Source organism: Chrysemys picta, chromosome 7 (genome assembly GCF_011386835.1).
Source record: "Chrysemys picta bellii isolate R12L10 chromosome 7, ASM1138683v2, whole genome shotgun sequence".
Taxonomy (NCBI): Eukaryota; Metazoa; Chordata; order Testudines; family Emydidae; genus Chrysemys; species Chrysemys picta.
The window spans coordinates 15,040,397-15,062,155 of NC_088797.1; the positions used below are offsets into that span (position 1 = coordinate 15,040,397).

Genomic DNA, 21,759 nt, shown 5'->3' on the forward strand with positions numbered 1-21,759 from the left:
TCCCCTTTTGTTTTAGGAAAGCTCAGAGTTCAGCTTAATGTGATGTTTCTAGTCCTCCGAAGAGTCTATAGCAAAAAACATGGAACTCCTACCTCAGTATTTCTAATGTGCAGGAAACGTATTTGAAAAGAAAAATGGCAGTTGTTGCTCCTTTTAGGATGCCTACAAAAGTCCTGTTCTTGGTATGGCTTATAGGCTTTTGCATTAATAAGAGAAAAATGAGTGAAAAGTGTAGGCCATTGCTTCTGGTGACTTCCCCTTCTTGCGTCACGCTCTCACTGTGCAGCTATTTAGACTTTCACAGTTAGTGAGCACATTGTATCCAGGCCTCTTACTGCTCCTGCAACCCCCCACCCACCCACACCCAGAGTTAAACAGCGTGCCTGTACATGGAAATTTCATGTTTCCAGTTATAGATGGACTTGAATCTTTACTACTTTTGTCACTTAGTTTTTGTTTTGGTACACTCAGTACATATCAATGTCTGGTCTACTAGAATTAGAATACTGGTCATAGAAGTTGGAGATCAGGAAGACTGAGGAGGACATCAGTCAATATATCTGGCAAGCTTCATGACCTGAGACTTCAGACAGTATGAATGTTTATGGTCCTGTTCAGATGGAGTTCAATATTAGGACCCTTTCTACAAATGTGTAACTGTCCCAAGGTAGCGCCTAACATTTAAAGTGGCTTACTTTCCACAATAATATCTAGGATGCTTCAACGTATTACTTGATTTTTTGCATCTTCACATGCCTAGTCCAGTAATGGTGTAGGTGTTCTTCATTAATGCAGTGGGTTACTGGCAAAAGCTTTCCTTCTCTTTCTTTCCTTTTCTCTTTTCTTTAAAAGCACGTGGTGACACTGAAGGGGTTAAAGGCCAAAATTACAGCATGTGGACTCTACACGTAGGTATTAAAAAAAGGGAGGGGGTAGTCATAGGCTGATCTGTAATTTTGACGTTTTCCTTTTTAAGTGGAGACATGAATATTCAAAGCATTGTTTCAAACCTTTGTGGGAGGGCTAGCATCAGATGGTGGCATTTAACGTTCTACTAGCTGTCAATGCCAAGCACTATTAATTTTTTTTTTTTTATGGCAGAGAACAGAAATTAGCACAGGAAGGGTGAAATGATCTATCAGATGTCACTGTTGATTTAGTCCTGGTGGACTTTGAGTAGGCTTACGAGCAAACAGGAGGGCCTCAATCACTTTTTAAACTGCTACTTTAACTCTGAGAAACCAGGCAAATCCTAGTACGTGAGCATCATTTCTCTTGTTTTTGTTTCCAACTCTTACTTTCTCTTTCAGGGTTATTCTCCATTTCAGGCTGCAGTACAAGAGGAATCATTTTGTCTGTCTGAACTGCCACTCTGTTTTATTCTACAAGGTGATCTTTGTAAATCAGTTGTACAGTACAGTAGTGGATGCAGTCTTCTCATATTTATACTGATGTGGATTTTGGGGGTAGAGGATTGGGTGATGGAAGAGAAGCATCCCAGGCTTGAGTTTTCAAGCAGTTACATTCCAAAAATAGAATTCAGTGATTTTTGGAGCAAATGAAACAAGAGCAGGCTATTTGTTTCACGGGGTGGGGGAAATAGAGCTTTATTTTGGATGCTGAAAAAGATGTGAATGTGCTGCTCTGAATTATTAGATTACTATTGCATCTGCCCTCCCTGGGAAGATGGCATTCACAGTGCAAAGGGGTTGTCACTGTTAATGCTTCTCCAGTGTGCTGGTTGGGAAGTTTTCAGAAAGTGGCACAGCTGGCATGGTTCTACTGTCTCCTAGCAGCCTATCCATAGTTTCTGAATCCAATTCTCTTGCATACCATTTGGCACATTATCATTATGTCAGTGGAGCAGCTGAAAGATCATTTTAAATAATGGAAACTGCTAATTCTTGATCTCTGTGTAAAATTGGGGCTAGGGAAATAGGATTAAAACACGGTTGGAACCAGCTTTGTCAAATGAAAAATGAATTTAGATGGATGTGACTTGAGTAAACACTACCTTCTATCGGTTTATAAGAAATAGACCTAAGTTACCAATGTGTATAAATGCAAGTGTATTGGAGACTAAATAGAAACCTGTGTACCACAGTGGTAATATGTTGAAGGTCAAAGGGTAAGGTACATTGAGTTACGTCACTTTCTGTAGAGGATGCAACTTCCTCTTCGTGTATGTGCAACGTGCCTCAGGTGGCACATGACCAGGATTCATCACCAAATTTGGTCTGTGGGTTGAATCATTAGCTTCCCCAGCCTGGGCCAAGTACTGACGGGGAGCACGACATAACGGTCATCCATGCCCCCCGAGGATGCGATTGTCCTGTGCTATCTTGTTGTAATCTTTGTTTCGTTAGAGTAACACTTTGCAGCACAAAGAGCAACCAAGAAAGCTTGAAAGAGCAGATTTTGGTTATAACCATATGTTTTTCACTTAGTCCTGCCCACCACTATGCTTTTCAAGATGAAGAAAAAGGGAGGCATAAAGCTTTAGTTATTTTTGTATCTGATAGTAACAGTACATGGCTGTTTGTCTGTGTAATGTTGCTTTTGAGTGGCATCCCACTTGCAGATTTCAAACACCACACTAACATGACTATTTCTGCAGCCTGCAGAAAAGGGTTTGAAGGCCAGGATGGTATGTATAGGTATGAAATTCTGCTGGAAAGGGGAATAAACCTGATCTGGATTACTCACTTTATGTAAGAAGGCAGCAAAAAATAAGGCTTTTAATTCGAAGGTTAGCAAACATTATGTTCTTCTAGAAGGCAAATACATTTAGGAAATAACCAGCCTGCAGAATTGGACACTTGTATGTTGAAGTTGTGCCTGCAGATTTTCCCCCTGAATTACTGTATCTTGGTATAAAAGGTGGTGTATTCCTGATGGTGCACTAAAGGAGATTCACCCTGGACATATGCTGTTCTTCCGATTGATAGATCGAAGAGCTTAAAGTCTATTGCTTGCTCCTTCATATGCTACCATCCACTACTACTCACTCTTGGCTTTCTGCTTCGACTCTAGAAGATTCAGGGAAATAAGGTGGGCATTGTCACATTAATTTGTTGCACTCAGAGGAACCATTAGGCACTTTGTTCACTTAATAGTTGGACAAAGAAGCTAAAAGAAAATTGACACTTAAAAGTTACCTCTAGACTTTTGCTACACCTCTGAATTCTGCATATGATACTATCCATATTGCATGATGCCATGGCCCACGTTTTTCATGAACACGTTCTCAGCCATCACAAGCCCAGGGACCCAAGAAGCTGCACTGTGCAATGTACATTTGCAAGAAGAACTTACAGTTAGCCGGAGAAAAAAAATGTTAAGGAGCAGAATTGTCTCCTGCGTTAAGAGCAGAATTTGCAACTAATGCTCTGTGCTGTTAGTTGCAAAAGGCAGGAGTACGTAAAAAACAGTGCCGCTCTTGAAACTTATGTAATGGGGTTGGCCAGAAGTTGTGGGGGAAATGATCAGTTTTGTAATGTATTTTGAGCACTTGCAAATTGCTCTTTCAAGGCACGTGGAAACAAAGCCAGCAAAGAAAAGAAAATTCTCTCCAGGGCTATTGATAATTAAAATGTTGGTGCTGACCTTGTTGTTTATTCTCTGAGATAGCTAAAAACGTAGTTGGATACCTTTCCTTTCCCCTTGTAGAAGAGAAAAGAGAAACTAAGGCTATATCTACACAACCACTTACGTCGGCAAAACTATGTTGCTCAGGGGAAGTTTAGGCTTGAAATTAGACGAAGGTTTCTAACCATCAGAGGGGTGAAATTTTGGAACAGCCTTCCAAGGGAAACAGTGGGGGCAAAAGACCTCTCTGGCTTTAAGATTAAGCTAGATAAGTTTATGGAGGGAATGGTTTGATGGGATAACGTGATTTTAGTCAATTAGTCAATAACGTGCCATCGCTGGTAAATAGTATCAATGGTCAATGAGGGTCTGGCTGGAGAATCTTGCCTGCATGCTCGGGGTTCTACTGATCGCCATATTTGGGGTTGGGAAGGAATTTTCCTCCAGGGTAGATTGGCAGAGGCCCTGGAGGTTTTTCGCCTTCCTCCGCAGCATGGGGCAGGGGTCGCTAGCTGTAGGATTCTCTGCGACTTGAAGTCTTTAAATCACGATCTGGGGACTTCAACAGCTGAGTTAAGGGAAAGTGGGTGGGTCAGCTTTTGTGGCCTGCATTATGCGGGAGGTCAGACTAGATGATCATAATGGTCCCTTCTGACCTTAAAGTCTGAGTCTATGAGGGGTGTGGGGGAAACCTGCTCCACCCCCGCCAAGCAACATAAATTTCGCCAGCATAAGTGGTAGTGTGCACAGCGCTATGTCGGCGGGAGAATTTCTCTTGCTGACATATCTACCACTGCTCGTTTGAGGTAGTTTAATTATGTCAATGGGAGAGCTCTCTCCTGTGAACATGGAGCCGCTATATGAAAGCTCTTACAGCAGCGCAGCTGCATAGATACAGCTGTGCCGCTGTAAGGTCTCTAGTGTAGACCTAGCCTAAAATAAGTTACCCAAATCTACTGTAATGTTTAAACAAACAAAAACCAAGAAATCCCTTGTTTTTAAATGGGAAGAATTTATTTCTATCGGTAAGTAACTCTATCTTAATATTGTACTTCCCTTGTCCAGTAAAATTTATACCATCCTGTGCAACAGTGTCAATGTATGGCAGTCCAGGATTCACAGTGCATCTTAGACTTTTAGGGCTCACTCCTGTGATGTGCTGAGTGTCTCGTCTGGGATGCTGAGCACCTCCTGGCAGCTTCTTAAAGGAGCGAGCCCCTGGTAACCTCATAGCCCACATCAGAAGATGATGGTGCGTTGTTTAGATTGATAAGACTCAAAGGGACCACTGTAGTCATCTAGTCTGACCTCTTGCATAACACAGGCCATGGGCCTTCCCTGAATTAATTCCTGTTTGATCTAGAGATATATTTCATTTATTTATTTTTTACAAAATTGTACTTTAATGAAAACATGGCTTAGGCTCCAGCAGCCTGGGAGAAATGCCTTCTGGCCCCTGCTTGGCAGCCCTTGCTTCCGTTCATGGTTTCTGAACATTTGTTCTTCCCATTTGCAATCCACTCTAGTAAAACTGGCGCATTCACATTTCTGTTATCCAGCTGTCTGACTTTTTTGAAAGATACAACATGGGTCTGTTTTTTTTTCTGGCTTTTAGCTTTCACTTGCCTTATTTGGTAAAGCATTGCTTTTAGCTGTTCCTGGAAGGGGCTGTTTAACTAGTTTAGGGACTATTTTCCACTTTCGTTTTTGATCTCTAAAGCTATAGAACTTTCAGCTGCAGCGAGGCCAGAATTTAACTCCTCATGGCTGTGAACCTGGGGTGCTGTGGATTGTAAGAGTGCTTGGTATGAAGACCTCTTTTTAGTGTAAACCATGTTAGGCTGACACCGCACAGCAGGGCTGATGTTTACAGTCAATACTTTTTAACGTAAACTTCTTTGTGCACTTTGGAACACAAAAGAATTTTTTTTTTTTAGCTCTGAAACTACATAATGGGGGGGCTGGCCCAGTCTTAGTTACTTGCATGCTCTAGTGGACTCTTGGGTGCTCCATTCCTGAGACCGGGAGTGGCTTGCACCCTTAAATGATCTTGGACGTATCCAAGCAGCAGCATCTGATAGGTTTCAGCAGGAGTATTTTCTCATGCTCAGCCCAAAGAGTGCTGGTTGCTGGAGAGATTTTTGAGAGAGATAGTTGGGCCTCCATGAAGGCTGTGGAAAACTCAAGCAGAGAATTGGCTGGGGATCGGAGGTGGGGTGAAGGGCAAAGCTCTACTTATTTTTTGTTTTTTCTACCTGTTGCTTTCCCAAGTCTAACACACAGCCCATTTTCGACTGAATGTGCTAGTTTTGCTCCTTGTATGGAAGCATAGCACAGAGGAGTGCAGCAGCATTATTGTATTCCACTCACCTCCAGGCTGTTGTCTTCTAAAATTAAGCCAAGACTGTCCACATCTGGCACGTTTCCTCCTCTGCGCTGCTGGCATCTATCAAATGATGCTGCTTGACTCTGTCCAAGATTATAGGATATATCTTTTTATCATAAACTTGTTGACAACTGTGCTGCACACATGTCTTGCCGGATGTTGTATTCTCCACCCTGTGAAGCATCGGGTGCGTCTGTGGTGTTGGTAGTGTAACTTCTTATGACCTGAAAGTCCTTTGTGGGCTGTGTGGAGGAGAGGAGAAGTGGTGGTACAGGAGTAGTGATGTGGTTACCTTTAAAGAAGAAGTAGGAAGGCCATAAGCCACAAGTGTGGGGGACAGCACAGCCATGGAGAGGTGAAGGTTGTTTTGTTTTCTGGGACACCATGAGGGGCACTTTAAAGAACTTCTCATATGGAAGGATGTTGTGCACCACAGTCATGTTAGACTTACCAGTTATTAATGCATCTGATTCAGTTTCATCTTCTCTTAAGAAGTTCCTTCCCTCCCTCCCCCCTCCCCATTTCTATAATGATCTGAGGTGTTTGAGTTCCCTCTGTTTATTTTTATTTTGTTGTAATGGCCAAATTCGTATTTTAAAAACAGAACTATTAAGCTACTTGTTGGAAATATTGGCCTTTGGTTTTCCACTATTCTTTTAGTAGTGGTGGCCAATCTTAGTTTCTTATGACTCACAACAAAGGACTCTTAAATAGACACAATTTTTATTACTGTGCTCAGTTACTTCAGCTCTGACTGTCAATAACATAATCAGACTCTCTTTAAACTGCTTAAAAGGGACATGCTATTAGGCTGCAATTGAGATTTGATCTACTTTTTTGTTGTTGTGCTTATACCCTCTGTGTAACAGCCCCCCTTTCCTCATCCAGTATAAACCCTCCCGCTTCAGTGCTGTGTTTTTTAATTAAAGAATTCAGTGGCAGCACTTGTGAGCAAAAGCTCTGTAGCAGAAGAGCAAGCAAAGTGGAGGAAGTAAAGAATTAAATGTGAGACTGGAATCTAAGGGGCCAGACAGTGGAAAATTAAAATGAAATGATAAGTAAACTAATTGGCTAATGCCCCTCCCTGTCAATAATCCCCCACCCCAAACCCTACAGTATGGATTGAACAAAAGACCTCCAAGGTGGTGAGAAAAGAATGTGCTCACCACAGCCTCTGTGCAGGAGCGTCCTTGTCCAGTTGGCCAGAAGAAAAGGGGTGTTGCCCTATAAGTCCCCCCCCCCACACACACACACACGTACATTGGGACAAGAGAGGGATTTGGGGGAAGTTCACAGGGATGGGCAGGAAGCAGCTGGTGCCATGTCGGGGAGGGTCATTGCCCTTCCTGCTGACCAGAAGAATGGGGGGAGGGGATTTATATCCTATACAGACCCCAAGAAGTCCTCTTTTACAGGGACTGGGCTGACAGCACCTACTCACCCATGAAATTTACACAAGGAGCAGGTTTTCTCATGACTACTGTGGACATTACATGAGCCCCCGTTTACCTTGGAGGCTGGGAAGGAATTTTTCACTCACTGCCAGATTATCTGAGTAAGGGTAGGTTGGTATTTTTTCCCTCACCTTCCCCACAGCAGATCTGGACCCCATGGGGTGGAGAGGGGCGGGGGAGGGGAGGCGGTTAGGTTATACCGTCACAATTTAACATGTAAAACTCGTGATAGATGTCCAGTGCATATTCTCCTTATTTGGGGGATACGGTTGAATTGGAAAAAGATTTGAAGGAAAGCTTCTTGTAGGGGAATTGAGGAAGGGGAAGTTGGAACTTCTATGTCTGGAACAGCGGGGAGCTGACCACCCATCCCCTTTTATAGCCCCTTTTCCCTTTATGCAAGGGGAGGGTGGCGAGGGCCCAACAACGGGATGGCTGGGACCAGGTTGGCGATTATGTGTAAATGGAAATGATGGTGACCTGCATCATAACATTTATTGCAGGTTACTCACAGATATTGTAAATGAATAAAGCTGTGGCCTAATTAAACCACATCCATTGCATCTTGTCTTTCTTTTATTGTGGCTGGCCAGTGTTCCAAGGTTCATATTTAAGACTGGTGTCTTGTGCCTTGGAATGGCCTAATTTATGAAAACGGTTATGTAGCAGAATTCTTGACTGCCTAGGTAATGAAGGGCAACCTGAATTGTGAAATGGCAAAGTTAAGGTGATGACAGATGATGAAAACCAAGGAAAGTCCATTAAAGTACGTGAAGTTGTGGAATCTGTCCATGAAACATCTACTATGCGATTCCTTGTGTTCTGCCAAAAACATACGTTGTTGATATGTTTTGATTGGGTATTTCAATGAATAATTTAGCTTGGTGAACAAACACAAAAACTGTAGGTTGTTTTTTGAGCAATTTATGCACAGGAGGAGACACCAAATTAGTCGTTGTGAATTATTTTTTTGGTTTTAATATCCATCTTTGTTCCTCACTTGCATTGGGCATTAGAAGGATCTATGGTTGATTTTGGTTGACTTCCCAGATCCCGGAAGCTGGGGGGTTAACTTGAATCACTTTGACTGTTCTAATTTGATTTTGTGTAAACTAACTCCCACTGTTCATAGTCTGTTCTTAAGGGTATCTGGCATACTCATCATAACATCCTTTGTACTGGTTCTCAGCAAGCAACATGCTGTGTTTTTGTTTCTTTATATAGCTTATGTTCCTCACTATGAAGTCACCAGTCTCAGATGACTTTGCTGTTTCTCGGTGTCCCTTTCGGTGCTACCTCTTGAAAGCTGGTTGCCCTTGAGTCTGATTCTCTGTCAGGTTTTTCAAGTATGAATCAAGTATGTAGCCGTGTTAGTCTGTATCCACAAAAACAACGAGGAGTCCGGTGGCACCTTAAAGACTAACAGATTTATTTGGGCATAAGCTTTCATGGGTAAAAAAATGACTCTTCAGATGCATGGAGTGAAAATTACAGAAGTGGGTTTTTTCCCACGGAAGTTTATGCCCAAATAAATCTGTTAGTCTTTAAGGTGCCACCGGGCTCCTCATTTTTTTTTTTTCCCCCCCAAGTATGAATAGATCAGTACTTGTTCTCCCTTCTGCTGACATTGCATCTGCTTATGTATCTGGAGCTGCACGAATCACCTTAATTTGCCATCCTTCTCTTGTGATGGGACTCAAGTGGTTTGCCCTTTTTCTATCCATGTTTTCTTTTGGGGCTGGTTTGAGTTCTCTCACATCACGCTGTATCTCAGGTTACTAAATGATCCTGTCTTGTCAAAGCAGAAACCAGCTTGCTGCTTGTATGCCTAGTGGCCTTTATTCAGAAGTAAAAATATTTACACACGATCCGCACTCAACTGCCTTGGGTTCTTCAGTAGAAGTTTATTTTCGTAGTTATTTCACGATATCTCTTTCGTTGGAATCAGATTAGGGCCAAGGCCTTTTGCTAGCACTGGTTTGCAGTGCCCTGTTGCTGAGCTAATGTAGCGAGCATCCCAGGCTACGTAGTGCTCGTATCTAGTTATCGCTTACCAACCATCTCCCAGGTGTGTCAAATTTCCTTATTGTTTGAACTGACTCTGCTGCTGCCTTGCTCGTTTGAGCTCCAATACACCATCCAACAAAGTTGCTAATGCTAACAGTGCTGGCTTCTGTACTGGTAAGACTTCAAAACATTAGGTGGCAGCTTCCGTGAGCATAAACTGTGGCAGAGGAGAAATGGCATGAGGCTGGTTGCCCAGTGTCTCCTCGGTGTCCGCTGTGGGTGTCTCTGGCTTAGTTGTACAAAACAATTAAAATGTGTCCAGGACATCCTTTATACAGTCTTTCAGTTGAACTGTGGTGAAGAGGGGTATATGTTGGTGAGATGTATTACTGAGTGGCTTCCTTTATTTTAAAAGATCGAGTTGAAAGCTCTGAAGCCATGCAAGATACTTGGCTGCTACATGCTGTTAAATAACATGGTTTTCAGAGCAGCATAAACCCCTCATATATATTGTCATGTAATTAATCTAGCACTATTGAATTCTGAATGTTGGGTGATCTGGCAGTGACACGGGGAATTAAACTGCAGGTCCTCATCATTTAGAATATAAATATGCTTCCACTAGCCTGTACGTAAATTTTTTCAAGTCATTGCCTTGTCTTTAGTGGGCTGGGACGCTGAGCATTTTATTTATTTATTTATTATTTTAATGCCTCCTAGGAAGAAAACATTTTTTGAAATATTTTGATGCCACCTTACTTGATAGAAAAGCTTGTTTTGGGGCATGCAACCCCAAACCAGCAAGGGAAAAGGCAAGTTTTCCCTTGACAAAGACAGTAATTCTTTCAGTGGAAGCAGATGGTTTTTCTGCATGGAAATCCATAAAAGATTAATACTTTGCATTTGTCTATAGCCCATTTTATGCTAAGTTCTCTGAAGGTCCTTGACTGATATAGAATCATTTCAAGTCTAGCAAGGCAGAGGTATAGAAGTAGACAATGTAGTAATCAGACCTGGGGTTTTTGAGAAGATGGACTTGATCTGAGCGTGAATAAGTTTTGATCATTTGTTCTTCATGCTCCACTGCTTGAAAAGACTTCGCTTTCACTCAGAGATCTTCATTCAGTTTTGAACATAAATGGATTTTTTATCTGTTGATATGCTGTTTATATATTTAAGTTATGAAAATTTCACAGGCAGTAGTTTTGAGACGGTACAGTTGCTTTCTGATTTGTCAACTTAAATTTTTCTACCTTTTCCTTTTTAAAGCTTTTTTTCCTTAAAAAGACAAATTTAAAGTTCTTTCAGTAATAGCTAGTGTGAATAAACTCTGGCCTCAGGAACTGAAGAGAGTGAAGGGAAACTGTTAAAATTCACTAGGGAACTGTTAATTTTCTTTTAATTTTAGTAACTCTCTATAATAGGAGTTCAATTGATTTTTATCAAGAAATGAGGAAACAGCTATGTTGGTATGAAATGCTCAGCAATTCTGTAGCTGACTTACTCAAGTATTTCATATTTCATAGATTTCCTGTTTGAAAGGCTTTTGATATATATATATTTTTTTTGAGGGGGAGGAATAGTTTTTAGTTGCAGTAGTTTTTGGAGGGTATCCATCGTACATAAAGGATCTTATGAAACACTTTCCTTTTGCCTTGGTCAAACTGTTCTGGGTGCTCTACTTCAAAATAATCAAGCAAACAATTAACACAAATATGTAGAGATGGCCCCTTAAAAGCCTAAAGTAGTTGTGGCCATTTGCAAAAATGGTGAGCAAGGTAGTAAATATATACCCAGCCTGGGCCAATATATACCCAGCCTGGGCCAAACTAAAATATTTCCATAATCTTCATGGAAGGGACATGGACTGAAACCCAGGGGAGCAGAATCCATGCCATTTGGGCCCACTAGCACTAAAACCTGACTGGTCCTTCACTGCCTGCCCTGGATCCATGCCGCTCCCAAAAGCAGACGGCACATCCCTGCGGCCCCGCGCCGACTCCGCAGCTCCCATTGGCCGGGAACTGCGGCCAATGGGAGCTGCAAGGGCGGTGCTTGTAGGCACGGTAGACCCCCTGCTCCCCGCAGGGATGTGCTGGTCGCTTATGGGAGCAGCACAGGGCCAGGGCAGGCAGGGAGCCTGCCTTAGACCCGCAGTGCCGTCACCCAAGGTACGCGCCTCCCGGACGGAGCCTACATCCTGCACCCCTACCCCAGCCCAGATCCCCCTCCTGCACCCAAACTTCCTTCCAGAGACCTCATCCCCTCCTGCACTCCTACCCCAGCCTGGTGAAATTGAGTGAAGATGGGGAGAGCAAGTGACGGAGGGACCTTGAGGCAGTGGGTGGGGGCAAGCGCATTTGGGTTTGTGTGATTAGACAATTGGCAACCCTAGCTCAAGTGGATGAGGTCTACATCATGGATCCAAGGTTCCAACGTGGCTGATGAGCCATTTGGGTGGCAGTATGATGTCCTATGATTGAATTTGTTTTCGTTTGCTTTTTCAAAACCCTAGGTGCAAAAAAATTCCTCTGTCTTATAGAATATTATTAAGGCTCAAAGTCAAGCACTCAGAAGTTAGGAAATGCCAGAATTAATGTTGCCTGTGCAACCTTACTTTGGTCTCTTTGTGCATGTACATTAAGACAGTCTCTAATTACATGATCACATACTATTTTTTTTCCCATAGGACCCCTGCCTTACTCAGTGCACAGGATGGAGCTGCTTTTGGGATAAGTCAGGGTTAAGTATTGAAGGAGACTGTTGTGGTCTGTAGGACCGTTCCCTCATTTGTCGCTGAATTTGGGAGGTGTGTACCTATTGTGGTTCCAGGAGACGATGGGCCTAAGCCTGCTCATAGCTAAAGGCCCTTCCTCTCAACCAAAGAAGTTGGGCAGTGAATCTAGGCTACAAGTAATTGCAGGGGACAACAAATGAAAAAACGGGGATGGGAGTGAAGGTCTTATGGTGAAAATGAGGTAACGAGAAGGGCACATGGAGCAGAGAACCACTGAGTGCGTCCACTGTTCATCGAAGGCGTCTAAGGGGGTCAATGGACACCACCCAGAGGAACTTTGCTTGTAGATGTGACTGAACAAGGGAATAGAAATAGGCCCCACAGTCGCAGAGTACCCCTCTGCCTCCAATCTAACTTCTTCCTCTTGGTATGATGGATGGCCATCTGGTCATTGCCAGAAGGAGGTTGACAAGGAGGGCCTGCAACTCTGTGGGGCCAGGGATAGTCTGCCAGGATCAGGAGGTGTGGGAAAAAATCACCCAGGAACTCAGTAAGAGGTGCTGGAGGAGGGGCTGCAACCTGATGCACTCTATTTAGATGTGCATTAGGGTCTCCTTGGAGCGTGGGCAGTGAATGAAGTAGGGGATTGCAGGAAGAGAAAAGGATGGTCTCCTGGTTAAGACAGTTGAATGCTGTCCTGGGGAACTGGATTCTATCTTTCCTGCTGACAAACAGTTGTGTGATGCTAGTCAGGTTGCTTAAATCAGTTGTTTCAGAGGTAGTTGCAAATTGTACGGTCCTCATTTTCTGAGTGTCTGACTTGAGACTCTAGAGCCTGATTTGCAGAAGTGCTGAATGCTCACAACTGAAATCAATGGGAGCTGTTCTCTGAACATACAAAGTGCTATATCATGATGAGTATTCACTCTGAAAAATCAGATCCTAGGCAGTTCAGATTGGACACCCAAATTTAGTAAATAGTTTTTACCTTAATCTCTCTGTGCCTCCTTTCCACATGTATAAAATGAAGATGATGATGTGCAAATAAATACATATTTGGGAAGAACTCAGATACTGTGAGTGCTAATGAAAGGCCCATTAGGAAATTAATAATTCTGTTTTCAGAGCGGACATGGATTAATATGCCTAAAATTTTAGCAACAAATTAAACAAGGAGAAAACAAAATACTGAATAGCTGCTCATTAAATAAGTGCTATCCTTTCTGAGCACTGAATGAGGCAGGGCTCCTGTCGGGGAAAAAATAGAATGTGGTCATGTAATTAAAACTATTGTGATGCATATGAATAAAGGGGAGAGGTGAATTAAGGTTGCACAGGTGATCTTAATTCTGGCAAAAAGAACAGGAGTACTTGTGGCACCTTAGAGACGAACAAATTTATTTGAGCATAAGCTTTAGTGGGCTACAGCTATGCATCCAAAGAAGTGGGCTTTAGCCCACGAAAGCTTATGCTCAAATAAATGTTAGTCTCTAAGATGCCACAAGTACTCCTGTTCTTTTTGCGGCTACAGACTTACACGGCTGCTACTCTGAAACCTTAATTCTGGCATTTTGAGTGCTTGATTTTGTAACCTTATTGCTCTTTTAATGTAATTTTGGTGTGTATTTATATTTATCACCAAGGCCAGCAGAGTAATCTAGTGAGAGGAAGTCAATAATTTGTTAGTCTCTAAAGTGCCACAAGTACTCCTGTTCTTTTTGTCAATATCTGGGAATGGTCATGATATCTTTTGGGGACATTGCTAAATGTGGGGGAAAGCATCACCAGAGAGTGCAACAATGCAAAACTCTCTTACCCATTGCCCTTGCAGTGTTGGTATCCTCTGTGAAGGAATTTTTGGATATGGAGAATTTCCACTCTCAGTCCCTGGAAAACCGTAATCTTGCTGCTTCAACCTCTTAATTAGTGTCTCCCCTTCCACTGAGTCAATTACAATCTTTGTTTTAGTCACCAGCACAGAAAACTATAACAGGTTCGGTTGCTTAATAGAAGATTTCCCCCCCCCCCCCCCCCCGAATGACTCAAAGTATGATAAAGATTTATCCAAGGGGAAAGAGGGCTTTCTGTGGCAGGAAACTGGAAATTTCTGCTAAGGATTCTGCTTTGACTTCTGCCAATAATTCAGGCTATGTCAACATCTGGAGCTGGGGTGTGATTCCTAGCTTGCATAGGCGTACTCATGTTAGCTTTGATGTGAGCCTGCATGCTAAAAATAGTGGTGTAGCCATGGCAGCATAGGTAGCAGCAGCAGTGGCAGGTGCTATCAGCTCTGAGTATGTACCATAGGCTTCAAGTGGGTTTTTACTCAGGGTGGCTTGCATCGTACCACCACTGCCCATGCTACTATGGCTACCCTACTGTTTTTAGCATGCTATCTCAGATGAGAAATAGTGTGGATATATCTACATGAGCTGGGAATCCTACCCCTAGCTCATAGTGTAGACGGAGCCTCTTTGTGCCTCCATTTGTGGACCTTTAAAATGGATATAATTGTCTGCTTTTCAGGAGTGTTGAGGTTTTTAATTCTTGTTTGACAAGTGTTTTGAGATCTTTATGTTCCACAAACACTTGTACTGTAATGGATTGCATTGTGATGAATACTGCCACAATCATAACTGCTCTTCTGTACTGTTAGCCATGACTGATAGACAGTTAGGACATAGATAAATATAAAATTTCAAGGTTCATAGACTCATGCAGTTTAGAGATCCCAGTGCCGTAAAATCAATTCAGGTCAGGGTGTAATCCCTGGATAAAATACATCCATATTAGAATGATTTTGTATTTGGCTGGTGGTCAGCAAATAAGGCTATGTTTACCTCAAGCACTTAAGAATTAGATTTCACAAAACAAATATTCAAATAGAGGGTCAAGTGCTTTTAATGTTTGCTTTAGATTTCTAGCTTTTTAAATAGAGACAGAATGTGGGCATATTTTGCATTATTTTTCCCTCCATTGCATCATGTGTTTCTATTTCAGTGGTCAAGGTCAAATGTTTCTTTTAAGAAAAAGAAAACACTACTGAGGGATTTATTTTGCTGACATCCATTTTAAAGTTCAGCTTGACTTCAAAATACAACACTTCTGCTTCGGAAATGCACTTATTCTGTGACTAAAGACAGTGTGTGATTAATTCTGCTGTGCAATGCTGTGTGTTAATTGCTGGCACTGTGTGAACTGGTGGCTTAAGCAGAAATAGAAATTCTTATTACAGGTGTGTTGCTTACAATGCATAGTTTTAGTTGAAAGTACCAACTTACAATGGCTTTTAAATCCTGTTCTCTGCTGTCAAACTCCATGAATCATTTTTATGTAAATTAAAAATGCAACTCTCTGGGAAAGAACATAACTTGAAAGCTTAGGGCACACTGCATTTCTCACATTTGTTATGCATCTGAAGGCTATGAATCAGTAGTTAAGTGGCCCTATGAATTGATGTACTTGAGTCCTTTCTAGTGCCCATATCAGCGCATATCCCCAAATTAGCTCAATATGACTCTACTTCATTTCTTATTCTAATGAACCACCATTTGGCCACCTAGTGTGTACCTTGTTCCAGCCTAGTTCTGAAAATTGGGTTCATTGTGTTGCCCTCCACTTGTGCTACTAGTTCTCTGTGTTTCTTGAAGTTTCCTATTAATTTCATCCAGGTGTTGTATCTGCAGTGGCTATAAAATATCTCAAATGAAGTTAAATGACTAAACTTGCAGTTGGTTTATCTTCTTTCTCCAGGGGATTAGCTCACATATTCCATTAGGTTTCCCTGTGGAAATAGACTCTACAGTCTAGAGAATAGACTCTAAAATGGGTATTCCCTTAACTATCTAGCTTTCCAATTCCATTACTCTTCTGTATGAATACAATGGTTGCCTTTAAAAAATCATTATATAACTAGCAGCCTCATTTTTATTTCCACATAATTGTCAGAGATGTCCAGAACACCTGTCTTTGCATTTGGCTATTAAACTTCTGTCACTTTACTTCAGGCACTAAATTTGAATAGCTTAATTTAATTTTTGCATTGTCAGTTGCTAAGCAACTGACAAGAGAAAAAAGTGCAGCTAATTTAGTTCTTTTACTGATCAGTTAGCTTCTCATTAATATAGAAACTTATTTGTAACATGGCTAATCAGCTGTCAAACCCAGTTTTTGCAAGGCAAAATGTTTTCTAAACAGTGTCTAGGAAATTAGTAAAAGATACTTCTCCTGTATGATCCGCAAGTTTCTTGCTTTGGTGCCCAGGTACCAGTGCTTCGCTAGGAATGTTACACTCGGAATAACTAGACTGACACACTTTTTTTCCATGCCGTGGTCAAGAAGACAAGGCAGGGGACCGAGTCTACTGCTGACGTGCTGTGTGACCTTGGAAATGTCACTTTACTTGTCTTTTTTGCTTCAGTTGCCCAAGCTGTGCAGTATGGATAATGAAACTTATCCACCGTTGGAAAGCATTTTTTGATCCAAGATCAAAAGTCCTGTTATGGAGAGGAGGTTATTATTGTGAATGTTTAAATATGTTGATTCTGAAGACTTGTCTGCCTATTTGCATTGGAAAAGCTTGAGAAACTTTACCTAGTTGAACCACTGACTGAAATTCCCCTTTTCACAAGGTAGCATTTTTGGCAGGAATTGGTTAAGTTTCAGCTTTCTCTGGTCTTGCTTTACAAATCTGGCAGCACCATTTTTATTTTTTATTTTTTAAACCATTCATGGGGCAATATTGCTGTCACCCAAAAAAGCATCGCAGTCTGAGATTTAGATCTTTCCTGGAATCTGTTTTGTAAACCTTTCCCTGTAGCTGAAATGTTTGGACAATATTAAAAGTTAAAGGGGGAAAAATGGATAATTCTGAATGGCTAAAGCAGTCTCTCTATTTATTTCCTATATTTTTGTAGATTGCCTGTTTAAGCTATGCCCTATGAACCGGTACTCTGCACAGAAGCAGTTCTGGAAAGCAGCAAAACCAGGAGCTAACAGCACTACAGATGCAGTGCTACTCAATAAACTACATGTAAGTATTAACGTTGGTAGGCTGCAGTGAAGTCAATGGAGCTATGGTAATTTACACCACCCGAGGATCTGGCCCATTAAGTTGAGTGGGACTACTCATGTGTGTATTGCTACAGAAGATTAATGAGATCCAGTCCCCTGTGTTGTTAGGCCCCAGATTTCATCTCCCATATGTGTTTTCAAACTTTTATCTAATTTAATTATCTGTGATGGCTGCCCTTACTGAAACAAGCTTGCATGTGTATTCAGCAGTTAAAACCTGGTAAGAGAACAGTTTTCAGTTTTAAATTTCTAAGAAATTGCTTTGAGTAATTTAACTACTGTATGTTGACAGCATCCGCTTTAGTGCTAAATAAACTATATTTACCTTAAAATTATATGGCTGGAGCACTTCACATTAAAATTACAAGTCCAAATATTTTTAGTCTGTCAAAGCCCGTGTTAAGCCTACAGTACTCTAAACTATAAAGCACCCCTGTAGGAAAATATCACTTGCAGAAAGCCATATGTTGGCCCTACTCCTTTGTTGCACAAAGACCAAGTGTTTGCCTCAATTTTTTCTTAAAGCTATGCTTGTGAAGTATTAACTCTACAAACAACTTTACAAGTATCCCACCCCACTCCCAAACTAAATAATCACAAGAATAGAAGTCAGCTGTAAGTATAAAGTAACAAATGCTGCTGATTATTTTTCTAAAGCCCACAAAGTAAACAAATAGATGATATGTCCTAAACTGTCAGTAGTGTAGAGGGAGAGAAAAACCCTTGCAATGGTGCTAGGTAACTGTGGGCTGTCACTTTTGTGCCATAATTGATTTTCTTTCTTTTTAATATAATCAATTCAGATACTTAAGCCCTGATTCTATTCTTTTGAAACAGGCCAAAGTCCCGTTGTGGTCAGTCTCAATTCCCCTGTCAAGTGAACCGGGTAGTCTCTCAATGATAAATCACAGCGAAGAAACATTTACACAGTAAATAGCCAAATTTTACTATTCCAGTATAAATGAAGAAAGATTTAATGGCTCATTTTGAATCACCATTACATGCTGGGTAAAGTACAGGGCGTGTGCAAAATTGTCATCTTTTAAACCCACTCAATTTCACTGAAGGGTAGAATTTGGTCCTGTGTGCGCATTTGATTCATAGTCCATAACTTAGTTCGCTCCCGACTGTATGAAACTCATGGGCACTTGTGTCAATTTAAACATGTAATGAAAGCACAGAAGGTACTGGAACAATTCTATTGTCCTAATATTGTTGCAGGGCAAAAAATATCTATGTTCAACTGGTGCCTTCCATTTTCTGCTCTGTTTTTTGATCAGTTCATGGTCATCTTTAATGAAACATTAGTGACCCATGATTTATACTTAATCACTTGCCATTTTTGGCTTGTATTTGTCCACTGTTGGAATTTATTATCGACTACTCTGGAGAACCCAATGCTGAGGTCAGGTTATTTTAAGTTAATACCATTTAAGGGATTTAGAAATCTGGGACACTTGACTTTGACTGGTATCAAACATCAGTGCTATTTGAAAAGCTGACATCTAGTGGTCAGTAAATAAAATTTGTTCTTTCCAGTGTGTTGACATATGCAGTGTTGTCTGTTCACTTTAAGCTTTTGGAATATACTTGAACTTAACTTGTTTCTTCACTTGTACCTATATGCAATGGATCCCTTTGCTCTATTAATGTAAATGTAGGGACCAATTCTGCATGATACATGTCTTCCACTTCCATTGATGTCCTGGGGACTAGAGGGCTCTCAGGGCCTTGCAGAACTGGGCCCAAAGTTAATATCCAATTTCAAGAAACCTTTTCACTGTAGAATAATCTGAAATCTAGCAGTCCCAATGTTAGATCTTTAAGCATTTTAAATTGTCCTGCATCATATTGTTTGTACTGAAATGTACAGTTACACTTGAGATGCTCATGGAGAAAGCCAGTTGTCCTACTCAGCATATCTTCTAACAGAAATGACTTAAGATACATGGAGTTAGAAAATAATTTTGCTTCTTTATACCAACACATGGCTCACTGTTGCTCTTTGATACGCTGAAGCCTATTGTCTCCCATTGCATTGCCTACAGGTAACTGAGCACAAGCGAGTTCTAGGGTGGTTGCAGAAGTTTTGAGAACTAAAATAGTTGATGCATAGACTTCCTAAATGCATGATACCTCATTTAAAATCATCCTCTGACATCTGATTTAAATGAATTCTTCCCTATAATCTGTATTTTCTCTGGTCTTGGCGTCTTGAAAACAACATGAAACAACTCTGAAAATAAAATGAAAATCAAGAGGAAAGCAATACGGTAGAGTAACAAACTAGGGCTTTCACAGGATGGTAGCATTAGGTTATAAATCAGGTTTGGTTTCCTCAGATCTTCTTGTGGATGCTTCCATGTGGTTGAAATGTCTGTCTGGTAAAGAGAGTCCCAGGATTAGATAATTATGGATACAGCAGGTTTGAAATTGAAAGGCATTGCAGCAGAGCATATCTAGGGAAGTTTTTTGTGCTGTGCCTGATTCTAGGAAGTACTATCCTATCTCTTACTTTTATGAACTCTGAACTTTCCCTTATTGGGAAGTTTAGAACTAGACAGTCCCTTCTTCCAGTGCTGTATGTAAGTGTCTAGAGAATCCTATTGAATGAAAAGGATGACTATGGTCACCATGAAAAGGTTTAATGGATGAGGAGTGAAGAGGGAGATTTGTCTTGGCAAAGTAAAATCTAAGTTTTTGGAAACTGCCTGATTACATGGGGACCAAACCTGCAGTTCTTTAGTCCTCATCCTTTATTTTATATTAAAGTTGAGCAGGTGGAAGATTGGATTGCCAGCTTGAATCCCCCTCTTTTCCATCTTTCCTTTTTACCTATTTTGTCATGGCTCAGTTTCCTTTGGAAACTTTTCATCTCATGTTTTATTCAGAAAGCTTCAGTCAGTTTGAAGTCAAAACATTGACTCCTCAGAGTTGCTGCTTCACTTCAGTATAGTTCAAATAGAACAGATTCAATCATTTTCCGTCCTGAAAATTGTAAAGGATGAAATCTGATCCTCAGCTTCAAATGGTTACATTTGTTCCAACTGTATGAAGTACCTTGATGTTTTATTACAGTAAGTAATTGCCAGCACTGTTTGTTTATAACAACACTTTCTATCTCCACAATTTCCTTCTTAAATTTCAGCATGCAGCAGATTTGGAGAAGAAACAGAATGAGACTGAAAACAGGAAACTGCTGGGAACGGTTATCCAGTATGGCAATGTTATCCAGGTATGCGGTGGCCCTGTTCACGCTTTCTACTCTGTAAGACATAGCTCTGTAGGGTTTTACTTGAACCACCAAGGTACAATTATACTTCAAAATAGTGGAATTCCGGTATCAGTGTGTTGTCTTGCAAGCCATGACAGGGTTATCCAGAAGCATGGTACTCTGAAGAAAGAACTACATTTATGGTTTTGTGTGCTGTGAGAGATTCTAAAATGGAGGCATTTTATCTTGCTATGGAAGTTGCCTTTTTAAGAGCACCATCTGAATGCTTTAAACTAGAATACTCTTCATTCATTTGCCTGGCCTTGACCTGGCCATGTGATAGATGGCAAATACACAGTGGTGTACAATTCTGTAGAACTTCTTTCATTTTATCTTCACTTTATACCCCAAATGCTGTACAGCACCATATAGTAAACCCCGTGCAAAACAGAAGAACCAAAATACTCAACCCACCAATGCAATGATAGTCCACCCTGAACAAGGGATTTGGTGCAGCAGACCTCAGGCAAGTCACCCCCCACTTGATGAAATTGGATTCCCAGCGAATGCAAAGAATAGTGATGAGTCGCAAACACCAAGAATAAGATGCTGGGGAAGTGTTGTAATAATAATCAAGGACAAGCCTTGTCATGCCTTAAATGCAGCCAGTGCGGGACTTCGGACCACCACTGGTAGAGCATTCAACAACTCAGGGTTCTCTGATCCCTTCTGGGGACTGAAAGCAGATCCACTTCATCTGATCACAACTGCCAGGTGGAGGTGTAGAGCAAGAGAACTGTAAGCATTTGGATCTACAGCTTTCTAAACAAGTACTTTGAATTGTATCCTCTGACCATACCATCAGCCAGAGTAGGATTGCAGGGAGCAAAGGTAACAGGGTTCCTCTCTCTCCTCTTGTAATGAGAAGGCAAGCAGTCCTGTTCTGCAGCTATTACAGCATTGGGAACAACTTCAAGACGAGTCTTTTAAAGAATTCACTACAATAATCTAGCCTAAGTGTAACATTAGAATGATGAAAGTCTGTGGCAATGTCCTCATCTGAGAGAGGGCCTATCTGTCAGTTTTTCAGGTGAACAAGAGATTGCAATAAGCATTTCTAACCAGTCAATGCTCCATACCGAGAGTAGTTGTGAGTAGGCGAGGAAGGATTAGATTTGTATCAGTAAATGTTGGTAAACATTGGCTTCACCATACACACCCAAACCAACCAAAATGTATTTCCATCGATAATAATTGAAATGTACAGATAGGAAAAGTAAGAAAAATGCTGCTAGAGAAC

At 41.2% G+C, this 21,759-nt stretch overlaps 1 protein-coding gene across 8 annotated transcripts in view; it reads left to right on the forward strand.

Annotated features, from left to right (window-relative positions):
- Nucleotides 1–21,759, forward strand: part of ITPR1 (inositol 1,4,5-trisphosphate receptor type 1) — a 256,740-nt gene that overhangs the window by 64,668 nt on the left and 170,313 nt on the right. For 7 of the 8 annotated variants that reach the window (XM_065552919.1, XM_065552920.1, XM_065552923.1 and 4 more), the window contains exons 4-6: nt 1,311–1,389; nt 17,089–17,204; nt 20,394–20,480. In XM_065552919.1, coding sequence (XP_065408991.1) covers nt 1,311–1,389; nt 17,089–17,204; nt 20,394–20,480 — 282 coding nt within the window. The remainder of the gene's footprint in view (nt 1–1,310; nt 1,390–17,088; nt 17,205–20,393; nt 20,481–21,759) is intronic. The other variant, XM_065552926.1, reaches the window with a different exon arrangement.